Here is a 13,134-nt window from a genome sequence, read left to right as displayed (position 1 = left end):
CTGTTATACACTGAAGAGATTCCAGTAACTGGCTGATAAATTAATTCAAATCAACATCTGCAACAAGATCCTTTCAACTAAAATTTTCAGGTCTACTCATATTTAAAATCACTGCATTTGGACTTAAAGGCTCTATATCTATTAATTTATTTTTATATCTTTATTTATTTGTTTGTTTATTTATTCATAGATTTATTCTCTAATTTAAAATTGTATTCATAAATTTGAATATACATTATGTGTTCATAGCTTTATAAATCCACTTATTCACTGATTTATTCTATAATTAATGATTACATTCAGATCCCCTTTTCTCCATTTTGGGTGAAGAGAAAAAGCCTTTTAAAGAAATTTGGAAGAGTTTGACCAACTACTGCACCATTGGGATGGCAGATCATTCCCAAACTGCTCTTCCTCTCCCAGAATTCTATGGAAAAATTGCTTCCATGAGCCAGTTCATCTTGCAATTCATGGGTGGCTATTATCTGAATTGCAGATTCCTTAAAGAAATGAAGCAGTCTCATTTTTCCTTGGCATCTGTTAGATTATCTAAACATCATCAATCTCTTTTAGGAGCTCTCAGGAATCTGCTTAAATGCATTTCATCCAAAAATCCCATTTTTCCCATCTAGAAATCTGACTTGGAGTGGGATTTATAGCAGCCCATTGTGAATAAATTGTATTTTATGGAGTGTGCCAAAGAAAATGAAAGGAATTTTAGAGTTAAATTAAAATTCTGAGCCTCGTGGTTTGTTTTTGCATTCCAGCCTTTTTCACTCATTTTCCAAAGGAATCTCAGTATTTTTCCTAAAATATTTCTTCAGTAATAAATCTAAAAATTACTCCTTTGAAATCCAGTATCCAGCACAAACCTCTAAGGTACTTATAAATTATTTATTATTTACTAAATCACAAAAGAATCACATCTTCTAAATAATAACCAAAAATTATACTCTTTCATTATTAAAAGTATTGTATACCGTTTTGAAATATGCTAAAATGAGAAAATATAAATAAAATAATAATTACATTATTTATATCGTTATATAAAAATAATTCAGTATAAAGTAACAAGTCTAAAAATGTGCCTGCTTAAGAAAAAACTGGAGAAATATTCATGTTTTCATGTCTTGTTTTCATTCCCTACTGTAATTCATATTTCTGCTGACTACAGAATAGTTTCCAGAGGATCAAAAATAGCAGCCAAATGCTGTTCAGCTCTGGAAGTTCTGATTCTTTAAACAAGCTATGAATTCTGGAATTTGATGTGTGGAATAATTAAGTAGCCTGTAGTTTATTAGTCCTGTTAAAGTCACTGTTATGGGCAGCTGTTGGAAGTAGAATTTATTTAACCTTCCTTTTTATCTCTTTTTTTTTGCAACCAAACAGATTCAAAGAGTAAGTATTTATTTCCAGCTTTGTTTCTTCCAGCTTGTGCAGGAATACTGACAAATTTTATTCTCAACGTTTATTAAATATAAAGGGGTTTTTTAATTCTTGTGCTCAACTTGCTCCTGAACTCCTGGTGTGATGAGTTTAAAAATGATTTATTTTTATGACTACTCAGTGTCATTGGGGTATATCAGGCACATCGCCCTGGTGGTGCTCCCCACACAAGGAGCTTTGTTTCCTAAACAGGGAACAGAAATTTTTTCCACAGTGATTTTACTCCATATAAAAAAAATTTACTAAAAAAAATTAAAAATAAAAAAAAATTCAGGAAAAAACATTAGTTGAACAGAAATTTTCCAGCCAACTCCATTAAGAAAAAAATGAGTTGTGAGTGGACAAGGGGGAGTGGCATTGAACTGAAAGAAATAGATTTACATGGGATATTGGGAAGGAATTGTTCCCTGTGAGGGTGGGCAGGCCCTGGCACAGGGTGCCCAGAGCAGCTGTGGCTGCCCCTGGATCCCTGGCAGTGCCCAAGGCCAGGCTGGACTTTGGGGTTTGGAGAACCCTGGGACAGTGGAAGGTGTCCCTGCCCATAGCAGGGGTGTCACTGGATGGGCTTTAAGGTCCTTTCCACCCCAAACCATCCTGGGATCTGGGAAGCTCTGGGATTCCTCCAAAACAGAACAACCAGGAGCTGAAAAATCCAGAAGAAGATGATCAAGTTGTTACTTTGATGAAGACAAAATCCAGGGATGTTTATTGACCTCAGGGCAAGAACGTAGAAAACCCCACATTTTGGCTTTCTTTGGGGTGTGTTTTGGGGTGCTCCTGATGAGTGTTTCTCCTTCCTCCCGTGGCTCTCCAAAGGCGACAGGCTGAGTGTGCCAAGACTGCGAGGATTCAGATGGCTCTGCCCGCAGGAAAACCAGCCGGAGCCGCGGCCAACAACCTCTATGAGGAGCTTGGAGACAGCACCATGTGAGTACTCCTTGAGATCCATCCAGAAAATCACTGCCCTGGGCAGCCTGGGATAGTGGGAAGTGTCCCTGCTCGTGGAATGGGATGGGTTTTAAGATCCCTCCCAATCCAAACTTTTCTGGGATTCTATAAAGTCACTTCATGCAGTCTCTTGGCAAAAGGTTTCCTTCATTCCCCAGCTGCTTGGGGTTCTCCAACATCCAGAAAATAAATAGGCTGGCTCTGGAAGGAGGGAAAACACCAATTTAATCTTCTTGTAATGCATGGGGCAACCTTTAACAGGCTTTAAGTGGGCAAAAAGGTCTCACCAGATGTTTTTCCTAAAAGCAAGATCCTACAGCAGGTCACTGCCGCCAGGTTGGATTCCTTGGCACATCCAGGCCAGCACTCCACGTTTTCCAAAGCTGTTAACTAAACACATCCAATAAATTCATTCTTATTCATTGCACTCATCTGAAATGATAATTCCCTGAAAATTGCTGCCCCAAAGTCTTCATTTCTTATAGTAAGATGTGTTCACTTTGTTGGGGCTTTTTTGTTCTAAATTTAAACCTGTTTAAATATTGAAATTAAAGTAACTATCAAAGCAGAGAAACCCCTGGTAGCTCAATAAACTCATCTTTTACCTCTTACATGCTCATAAAATAATAATCTTGCAAGGCTGCCTCTCTTTTCATGCCTCTGTAAACCTGAAGTTGATGGACTCCAATAACAATTTAACTCTCAGTAGGAAAATATTCCAGCCAATTATTATTTGTCTGATACTGGGTGGTGGTTTGATAAGCTTTGCCACACTTCCTCATCTCTGTTTGTACTTGAAAACCAAGGAGTGCTGAAGAGCCCAGCTTGAATAATATTTGAGCAGGTAGGGAGTGAGTGGATGGTGGAAATGAGGATTGCTCTGTTTTCCATCATGATTTGTTTTGCCCAGAAAGCTGAAATTTTCCAGCTGCTGTGATGGAGTTTATAAAATGTTACAGGGCCATGACAGAGCTTTAACTCTTGGACAACTGGGTACAGTCTCTGCACGTGGAGTAATTCCAGGGCTTGAACTTTCCTGGGTGAATAGAGGGCTAAAAAATGCTGGAATAGTTTCTCCTAGGGGCTGAATTTTTGCCTTTTGCCTTTGTCAAGTTATGCTTGGGCAGGAAGGGGCGAAAAATGTGTGGAATAAAGTTTTTTTGGAATGGGAGCACTTTTCTTTGTGAGTTATATCTGTACCCTTATGCAGGGAGGTGCCATCTGGATAAAATTCATCTTTTTTTTTTGCACTAAACCAAATTTCTGCTGAAATTATTTATGTGATGCTAAACCCAGAAAAGGCCTTGTTGTGCTTTGTTTTATCTGCAAAGGTTTTTTGGGATTTAGTACTGCCCCAAGGAGGTGCCAGTTCCCAGATCTGCAGTATTGACTTTGAGGCTTAGCTTTATGTTAATTTGGACAAAAAAAATAGTCTTCATTGCACCAAAAAGGTGCTGTAGTTGGAATATTTTCTCTCAGATGTCTTTGCATACAACCAAGGCTTATCTGTCATGCTGAGGAACTGATTAAACGCAAAAATCCTTCAAAGATAAATAAAAATCCATAGGATTTGCAAGAAAATAACAGACTTCAGTAAATATAATTACAAATTAACTTTTTCTTCCCCGTTAAATATTTTACTTCAGAGCACATGTATACCTTAGGAAACTCTTATTTGGGAAAAAATCTTTTATTGCCATTTTTCATGAGTGTTCCCTGTTTTAGTTGTCCTAAGTCTGTCATCTTTCATTTGCAGTGTCTTGTTTGCTTTCTTTGGTGTTTATAGCAAATGAAATGGAACAAAGCTCTTTAGTTTTAAATCTGCCTTGTCTCACCATTTTCATTTTTCCCTGTCTCTGGATCCTTAGGCATCAGTAAGTAAGCTTATTTCATTTTCTTAATATTTGTAGCTGGTAGAAATTAGTTAATTTTCCTTCCAGCAATTCCCATCCAAACTTGCAAGGTGAAGTCCATATTTTATTTGTCCATTGAGCAGGAAAGACATTTACTGGGAAGTTCCAATACTTCTGTGCTTCTTTATCCCTGTTCTTGAAAGCAGAGAGAGGAGGGGTGATTGCTGAACTTGAAGGGCATTATTTCTAAAGCCAAAGAGTAAAAAAATAAGCCAAACCAACACTGAGTGTATGAACAGAGGTTTGCTGGGAGTTCATGGATTTATGGCTGGGTTTAACCCTTCCTTGGCTGTTGATTCCAATCCCATGCAAGGCCTGTGGTGTCTTTGAGCTGACAGAAACTGAACTCTCTGGTCCTCAGTGATGGAGACAGCTCCACACAAACAGAAAAACATGGTGGTGGGGTCACCTCAGCTCTCAGAGGCTTCATGTGGAGCGAGGAGGAGGCTGAGGAGCTTTTGAAATAATCTGCTCCAGTGGCAGAAAGGTGGTGGCACCTTGCATGAGCCTTCTGCTGGAGGGGCTCCTTCAAGTTCAGTCGCGGCTTCTCTTGCCTCTCAGTAGATGCAGTGCTTGGCTGACCTCAAAGTTGGCTGATTCAGAATTCAGAGTTCCTTTACAGAAGGACCTGAAGCTGCTGGAGAGAGCCCAGGGGAGGCACCAGGATGAGCAGAGGGATGGAGCAGCTCTGCTGGGAGGAAAGGCTGAGAGAGCAGGGATTGTTCAGCCTGGGGAGGAGAAGCTTTGGGGTGACCCAACTGTGGCCTTGCAGTGCTTGAAGGAGCTACAGGAAACATGGAGAGAGACTTGAGACAAAGGATCAGGTGTCAGGACAATGGGGAATGGCCTACCACTGCCAGAGGGCAGGGATGGATGGGATATTGGGAAGGAATTGTTCCCTGGCAGGGTGGGCAGGCCCTGGCACAGGGTGCCCAGAGCAGCTGTGGCTGCCCCTGGATCCCTGGCAGTGCCCAAGGCCAGGTTGGACTTTGGGGCTTGGAGCAGCCTGGGACAGTGGAAGGTGTCCCTGCCCATGGCAGGGGGTTGGAGCTAGGTCATCTTCAAGATCCTTTCCAATCCAAACCCTTGTGGGATTCTCTAATCTCTTAGTGTAAAACTAATTATTTTTATTCATTCAGCCCAGAGGAAGCCTTAGGCACACTCAGCTCTAGCAAACTGCAGTGTTTGGGGAGGGTTTATTCACTTTGTGGAGCTTTGCTGGGTTTGTTTTGCAAAACAAAAATAAGAGAATGATCCCTGGGAGAATGATCCCTGAGTTCAGTGCGGGAATTCCAGTCCTCCTGGCTCCCAGGAACATTGGGAAGCTGAGAGTTCCCTGCCTGGGTGGTCCCCTGATCAAAACAGGAAACAAAAGAAACAAAATGTTTTGTTATTAAATGCAACCCTCAGGGGACTTTTACATCTTAAATAATTTAGAGGAAAAAGATCTCTTAATTAACTCCTTCTAGGTATTTAAATTTCCCTTGCAATTTTGCTAGGGACTATTTAACCACCAGAGATTAATTTCTTATTAATTTGGATTTGGTTATGTTTTCTGAGATATGAAACAACACCACCAAAACCCACAGAATGATGTGACCAAGAGATTGAAAACTTCATTTTCCAACATTCACAGAATCATGGAAAACTACATTTTTTAATTCTAATCTTTCACCAAAATTCAAATTTTTGTAAAGACAAGATGTAGATTTTTTAACTCAGAACTTGTGTGAAAATACTGGACTCTCTAAGCCACTAAAACCAATCTTAAATTATATTTTAATTTGTGCAGGTAGATAAGATTGCTGCTCATGTTGTACTTTAGCTCTGCCTCACGCAGGCCCAAATCTTAAATTTGTCACAGTTTGAGAGAAAAATAAATGTCATTTCAGCCTGTGGTGAGCATTATTTAAAACAGGCCTCAAAAGGCACTTTTCTAGCAGGCAGTTTGGGACTATTCCTTTTAAAATACTGTTTATTTTCAAATCTGCTCAGAAGGTTGTATTAAAATATTTTGCAGGAGGAAGTTAATGAGGGACTGGGAGGTGATAGATACAGTCCAGAAAGTGGTGAGACCTCCCACTTTTGGTGTAGAAATTGGATGTTACCCAACCGCGGGGGCTTTTCATTGCATTGAAGATGCATGATGAAGAGATGAAATTCATACACACAAAAGATGAAACTCATTCACGTATTGATACTTCTGTGATGTTTAGTGTTTCTAGGTGGATAGGCCACAGTATTAACTGATAATTTTGAAATCGAAGAGGTCTTTTTAACAAGAAGTGAAATTATTTTTGAACTCACCAAGTAGCTATGCAGCTTCAAATTAAAGCAAGCAGCAGCTTGTTTTAATTTTTCTTCCTTTCCCCTTAAAGAAGATGCAAAAGTAAATGTCTTGCCAGTAGTAGATGTGCTCTTGCTGTTGGGTTGTAGTTTGCTAGAAGTAATTTAATGGCTCTGATTCATGTCATAAGTTCTTTTTTCTTTCTCTCATAAGTACCTATGTCCATGCATGTTTCCTCACATGTGATTATCTTCTTTTCTTTCAAGTCTTTTTCTTCTCTACCATTTCCAACAAAGCAGGGGAAAAAAGTCAGTCTTAGAAGAAGGAGACCGACAGAGAGTTATAAGCAGCTTTGCTTCCCGTGCTATAGAGGCTCACAAGCAATCCAATATCAATGGATCCCTGAACAATAACCTCCCCAAATCCTCGAGTAACATCACTTTTTTGTCCGATGAGAACCCGCTAACCACCCGAAACCCGCTTTACGTGGAAGGTTTCCCTCAAAGCCCCGCTGCCTCTGGGTTCCTACGGAAAAGGAACGATACTTTAGATACTCTTTCTCCTTCAAGACTGGCCTGGAGAGAGGCCTCTTTTGGGGGCAGCCACCGGGCATGGACAGTGCCCACTCACCTGACCAGGAGACACATGTCAGGGTCCCTGGGCAGGCCGGTTATCATGGACCCCATCCAGTGGCAGCAGCAGAGACTCACAGCCAAGGAGGAAGGAGCTGAAAACCCTGACAGCAGTGATGATATCAGCAGCCCACTCTTCCAAAAGATCAGTGGTCCCAAGCTGACTGTGAAGGAGAAGGCGAGGCAGTTTGAGGCGCTACAGGAAATGAAGCAAGTGAGGTCTCCCGAGGTGAAATCTGCGCGGTCGCCCACGCACAGCGCCGGTGTCCAGGAGGGAGAGAGTGCACCAGAGCAATCTCCCAAAAGTGTGGTGGCTTCTCCCCACCTTCGCTCCTCTCCTCTGTCCTCTCCAACACCTTGTGCTGAAGGAGTTGAAGCAGAGGCCACCGTGGTCCCCGCTGTAATCATCACTCACCATGACGACCCTCAAGAACATTCTCCTCCACCGACTCGCAAACCAACTCCTCCATCTTCTAGGATAAAGAAACCACTTTGCCAAAGTTTTCTAGCTCCTCAGACCAAAGAAAATGTAGAAAGTATTCCAGATCCACCTAAAATTCCCCCACCCCCACCTCCACAGCTGCCACCTCCACTGCCACCACCACCTCCATCCCCTCCTCTCTTGCCACCACATCCTTCACCTCCACCTGCAGTTTCCCTTCCTTCTTCTTCTTCTTCTTCCTCTTCTTCCTCTCCATCTCCTCTTAGCACACAGCTCCTGTCCCCTGCCAAGCATTCCAAATCCCCTGCCAAACAGCCAGCTGTCCCCAGCCCGGCTACAGTGCCAGAGCTTCCTCCCCGCAGGGAGCTCAAAGGAATTCTTAAAAACATTCAGAATTTGGCCGCCATCGAGAAGTCGGTGGCCAACATGTACAGCCAAATAGACAAGAACCACCTGCTGCCCAAGCACGTCCCCAAGCTCAAACCAGCCTCAACCCCAGAGCTCCCGACTCCAGAAGCCGCAGCCGAGCACAATCAGCAGAATGGGAACTTGAGCTCTGTTGTGGAGGAGCTGGAGAAACGCTTCCCCTCCCAGTCGACAGCTCTGTAGTGCTCACAGGTGGATGTTCCCTGCTTTTTTTTGAGTGGGAGGACTCTAATGCAGCGCACAGTATCTGCCTCAGACTCTCCAGAAATCCTGACTTTCCCTCTTTTCTCTGCTGTACACAACTCTACCCACTCCCAATCCCAAATGGAGAGACGTTGTCCTTCCCATTTGCTCGGAAATTTGTGATGTAAAATACAATTCTGCAAGTTGTTTTCTCAGAACTGCATCTTGCTGGTTCTTAGTCCATTTCCTGGAAATTCTTGGGGGAAACTTTCCATTTTTACCCAAGGATGTGGCATAGCAGGCTCCATACTTCTCTAAGCAGCCTTCACTGTAGGTAACGTCAGTCAGATTTTCCTGCAGCTGTGATTGGAATCTCTTGCTTTGCCCATAAAAAGGAAGGAATTTTTCCCCACCTGGAAGGAATCTTCTGCCACATATTGGGCATCAAAGCAAGGAAGGCCTGGGAATAGCAGGCTCAGCTTTGGTGAGCCGGGTTATTGGATGGGCCTTGAGCAACGTGGGATGGTGGCCCTGCCCATGGGATGAGCTTTAAGGTCCCTTTCAACCCAGGCATTCCATAATTCCATACTGCATCTCCCTGCTCCATGGGCTCTGCTCTGCTGACATTTCCTGGCAGCTCAGTTCCTGTCTGCAGTCAGAAGAAGGGTTTGCTCTTGGTTTCTCAGCAAATGAGGCTGTGTCCCCACTCCTGTTCTCCATCTTCTGCCTTCCATTGCATTTTTTTTTTATATTGTGACTGCATGTGAAAAGTTTATATTTTCCAAATTCCTTTCATGTACAAAGCATTTGTTGTTTGTTTTTTATGATTTTGCATGTACATGTTGTTGCTGTCTCTCTTTAATTTCCATGCTGGTCTGTCACAAGCTGAAACATCTCAAATTGTAATAAAGTCACTCTGATTAGTGTCACCAGGTGAAGGGTTTGTAAAAATCCAGATAATGTGGATTTACTTACCAGCTTTTTTGCTCGCAGTGGTCTAAAACAGATCTTGACATTTCCATAAATACATCACTTATAAATGTATATATGAAGTAAATTAGCTTGTCCTTTGAAAAAAAAATGGTAAGTAAAAGCAGTTTGGGCATTTAAATATTTGGTTCAACTTGCAAGTTTCCTTTCAGTCCTTTGCCAAAATATAAAAAATTTAATATGACAACTTTGAAAAACCATCTTGGGAAAGGCAGATATTACCTAATGAAGCAAAATGAAAACTCCAGTTCACTATTAATGCTGTAATTCTGAGCAAAAAGGTAATTAATTCTTTATCAGACTGTGTATCATTTCCATGGTGCTTGCCTTTTTCTTTTTTCTCCTGTTTGTTTTTTGTGGGTTTTTTTTTTGTTTTGTTTTGGGGGGTTTTTTTTGTCGTTTTTGAAGCCTGCAGTTAGAACATGTGTGGATGCTTCAGTCAAAAGCTGCTCAAGGTAGTTTCTCTTTGTCCCAGTGCCAAACTCCATGAACTCCATACCACAAGTTCTGCTGATCCATTCAAATTTTCCTTTACTTAAAGCCCTTGTTGGGATAGGTTGTAGGATCAAGGTAGGTGCAGGAGTAGCTAAATGTGTGAGGGGAGGGATTATCCTGTTGTCCTATTTTTGCTGTAACAGAATCTGTGTCATTTATGAGATGTGCACCTTTTCGATGCTCTGTTCTCCAAAGGTGGCACAGCTGCAAAGTTTTAATCATATCCCCAAAGCTCAGCACATATTAGGTAGAGAATTTTTAGGGTAGAAGAGCCAGAGTGGGAATATGACTTAAATGTTCCTTCTGTGTCCTGGCCATGCTCCTGGTGAGGGGACAGTGGGAAGGGGGCAGAGATGGGCATGAAAAATTATTGGGCTGCTCATGTTCAGAGTGGATCAACCCCAAAGAAAGAAATTTAAATTTAAGCACCCAAGTCCCACGTTAGAGCTTGTAAACAGCTGCTGTCATGCAGGTCTTTACATCCCCAGTGAGATATAACACGAATAGGACCTGATTTTGTGGTGTGTAAGGTCACATAGCAAAAGTGGAGGTGTTCAGTCATTCACAGCATAAACTCCCATGGTTCTGTTTGGCTACAATTAATTGGGATGTTCCTTAAACAGAAGGAATGGACATCACACAGAAATTCCACTTTGAATATTTAATTTCATCATTTCAGAACAGTGTGGGAGGGGATCATGGCAATCAGCTCTTCTCCGATGAGGAACATTTACTTTCTCATTCTGGAAATCTTTATGAAGTTGAAAACTCTACAAAACTGGATTTATTTTGTCTGGATATAATGCAACCTTTGTACTCCTGCTGCATTTTTTTAATAGCCTTTGTGAAAAACGTTACCCTGTTAGACTGGCAAAGAAGCTGTACCAGGAAATTCTGTCCCATTGAGATGTCTGGGTGGTGCAGGGGAAATTGTTTTAAACCAGAAGAGAGATTTAGATGGGATATTGGGAAAGAACTGTTCCCTGGGAGGGTGGAGAGGCTCTGGCACAGGGTGCCCAGAGAAGCTGTGGCTGCCCCTGGATTCCTGGAAGTGCTCAAGGCCAGGCTGGACACTGGGGCTTGGAGCAGACTGGGATGGTGGAAACTGGGTGGAGGTGGAAGAGGATGAGCATAAAGGTTCTTTCCAACCCAAACAATTCCATGGTGCTGCAGTTCTGCAGTGCTACAAAGCCTTAGATCCAGTATAGGAGCTGGTAGCAAGTTGAATGACTGTAATAATTTATATTTATATATAATTTAGTCCTCCCAGGTTGTCTGATTTGGTCAGTTGAGATCCTCTGTGACCCTGGATGTATCGCTCATCCTTTCATCATCACCTTGACCAGGCCAAATCCTGCTGAACAGGAGCAGAGATGGCATCAGTCAGTGGAGAGCTCTTCCACGCAAATCTGGAATTGAACCACAGTGTTGTCATTACTTATTCTCCTTCCCAATTTGTCCTGAGTTCCAGCTCTGAACTGCAGGAAAATATTCATTTTAGGAACGAGGGCAAACTGCTAAGTAGTTGCTCCCTCTGAGGAGTATCTGTAGTATTTGGGATTTGTGATTTTGCTTTTGATATGAGAAGATATTTAAGTTATGGAAGAGCAGATGCCTGCTAGGGTGCAAGGAAATGCTGCTTTAGGCAAATCCCAGTTCCTCTAACCTCTTTTAGCAGGGAAAGGTTGGCACATCTTGTCCACGTGCCTTCATTCTGGCTTTGTCTCTCCCCTCAAGTACCAGCTCCCTGCTCTGGCTGTCCTGTTACCCCACATCCTCAAGGCTCCATGGCCTCGCTTCCCATTCCACACAGAAGATTCCCAGACTACAGTGAAGTCTGGCTGAGAGCATTTCCCAGAAGCAATCCCTCCCTCTGTGGAGAGCTTTAATTCCTTCCTGGAAACAAATGATGTTGTCCTGACCTTTGTCTTTGTGCCAGAATAGATCCTTGTGCTGTAGTGAATGAATGGGTATTTTATGTCTTTTGGGGACTTTTTGTTCCTTCTAATCATGGCCACACAAAACTATTCAAGAAGTATCAGCAAAACTCAGCATGGTGCTATTTTTATGAAAGTTGAATTCCAAATTTAATTAGAATAACTCATATTATGCCTTTAATCTGCAATATAGTGCAATTAAGAGTAATAGACTTCCTTCTCCTCAGATCTCCTTTATCTGAAGATTGTTGTAGGCGATATGGAAACTAAATCCAGCACTCCTCGAGTGGGCTTTGAAAAGTCACAGATCATCTTTGGATGATGAATCTTCATTTCAGCTGGCCATGAGGTTTATATTATATAGGCGACAGCATTAATTCAATGCTGATAATCAATTCCATGTGCCGAATATTAATAGGAAGATTTGGAGATGGGGATATTAAAGAATTAAAATTATTTCTCTGGTCTTTATTATTTATTTAGTGTAATTAAAGACTTCTCCATGACTGCTGGCTGCGTCCTAGGTTAAGCCTAATATAATTTGAGCATTTACCCTTTCCTTCTTAAAAACCATAATAAAAATAATCCAGATTTATCCTTAAGAAAAATTCCAAGGCCTAAATTCTTGTTCTCTAGTTTTGCCGAAACCATTTCAATTTTCAGGCACAAAATGCGAAAATAGAGAACTTGACAGACATAAATGCACTGGTCATGCTCAGGAATGGCTCCAAGAAAATTAATTAAACCAACAATAAATTCCCCATAAGATCAGAAGCACAAAGTCTGTGGCAAAATAACTGCAGATAGCAAAAAAAAAAGGGATCTACCTCCCCCTGCACTGGGCAAATGTTAGGAAAGGTGTAATTGGAGTGATAATGTTGGTACAAGAAATTAGTAATACAAGCTCCAGGGTAATTCCTGATGGATACAGAAAGTCCAGGAGTAGAAGTTGTTTCACTTCTTGAGCAGACATGTGAGGGAACAGGGTTCCTCTGTGCATGGTGACACAGCAGGGAGGGGATGGGACAGGGCCTCTCCCAGTGCCCCTTTCCCTGAGTCTCTCTGGATGCTCTGGCTCTTGGGAATTGGGGATTTCTCCTCATCCATTCACAAGCTAAAGCAAGAAAATATCCCAAAGCATCTCCAGCCTTTCCCATGCAACAATCCCTGTGTCCAGAGCAAACCCAAAGAAAAACATATTTGGTATTAGAGATATGTATTTCTTTCCATACTAGTTATATTTCTAATTACATTCTCTTTCACCCCTCTCCAGCAAGAATAGTAATGGGCATCTTTGTGCAGGCTCACAGCATTATACTAATTTATTTCTTATCTTTTTCTGACTTCTAGGCGAGGATATGCACAGCAAGAGGTAAGGCCAGTGCCCAATTACCTTTAAAATATTGGTTATACCAATGTGCTTTTCCCATGCAGC

At 41.8% G+C, this 13,134-nt stretch overlaps 1 protein-coding gene across 1 annotated transcript in view; it reads left to right on the top strand.

Moving 5' to 3' along the window:
* Positions 1–13,134, top strand: part of PCDH15 (protocadherin related 15) — a 651,760-nt gene that overhangs the window by 628,564 nt on the left and 10,062 nt on the right. The window contains exons 40-41 of the mRNA XM_064429942.1: positions 2,263–2,373; positions 13,050–13,071. Of these exons, the coding sequence (XP_064286012.1) occupies positions 2,263–2,373; positions 13,050–13,071 (133 nt within the window). The remainder of the gene's footprint in view (positions 1–2,262; positions 2,374–13,049; positions 13,072–13,134) is intronic.

This window comes from Passer domesticus, chromosome 8 (assembly GCF_036417665.1).
Source record: "Passer domesticus isolate bPasDom1 chromosome 8, bPasDom1.hap1, whole genome shotgun sequence".
NCBI classification, from domain to species: Eukaryota; Metazoa; Chordata; class Aves; order Passeriformes; family Passeridae; genus Passer; species Passer domesticus.
The sequence above is the reverse complement of the archived record's forward strand: the minus strand, read 5'-3'. Positions and strand labels throughout refer to the sequence as shown.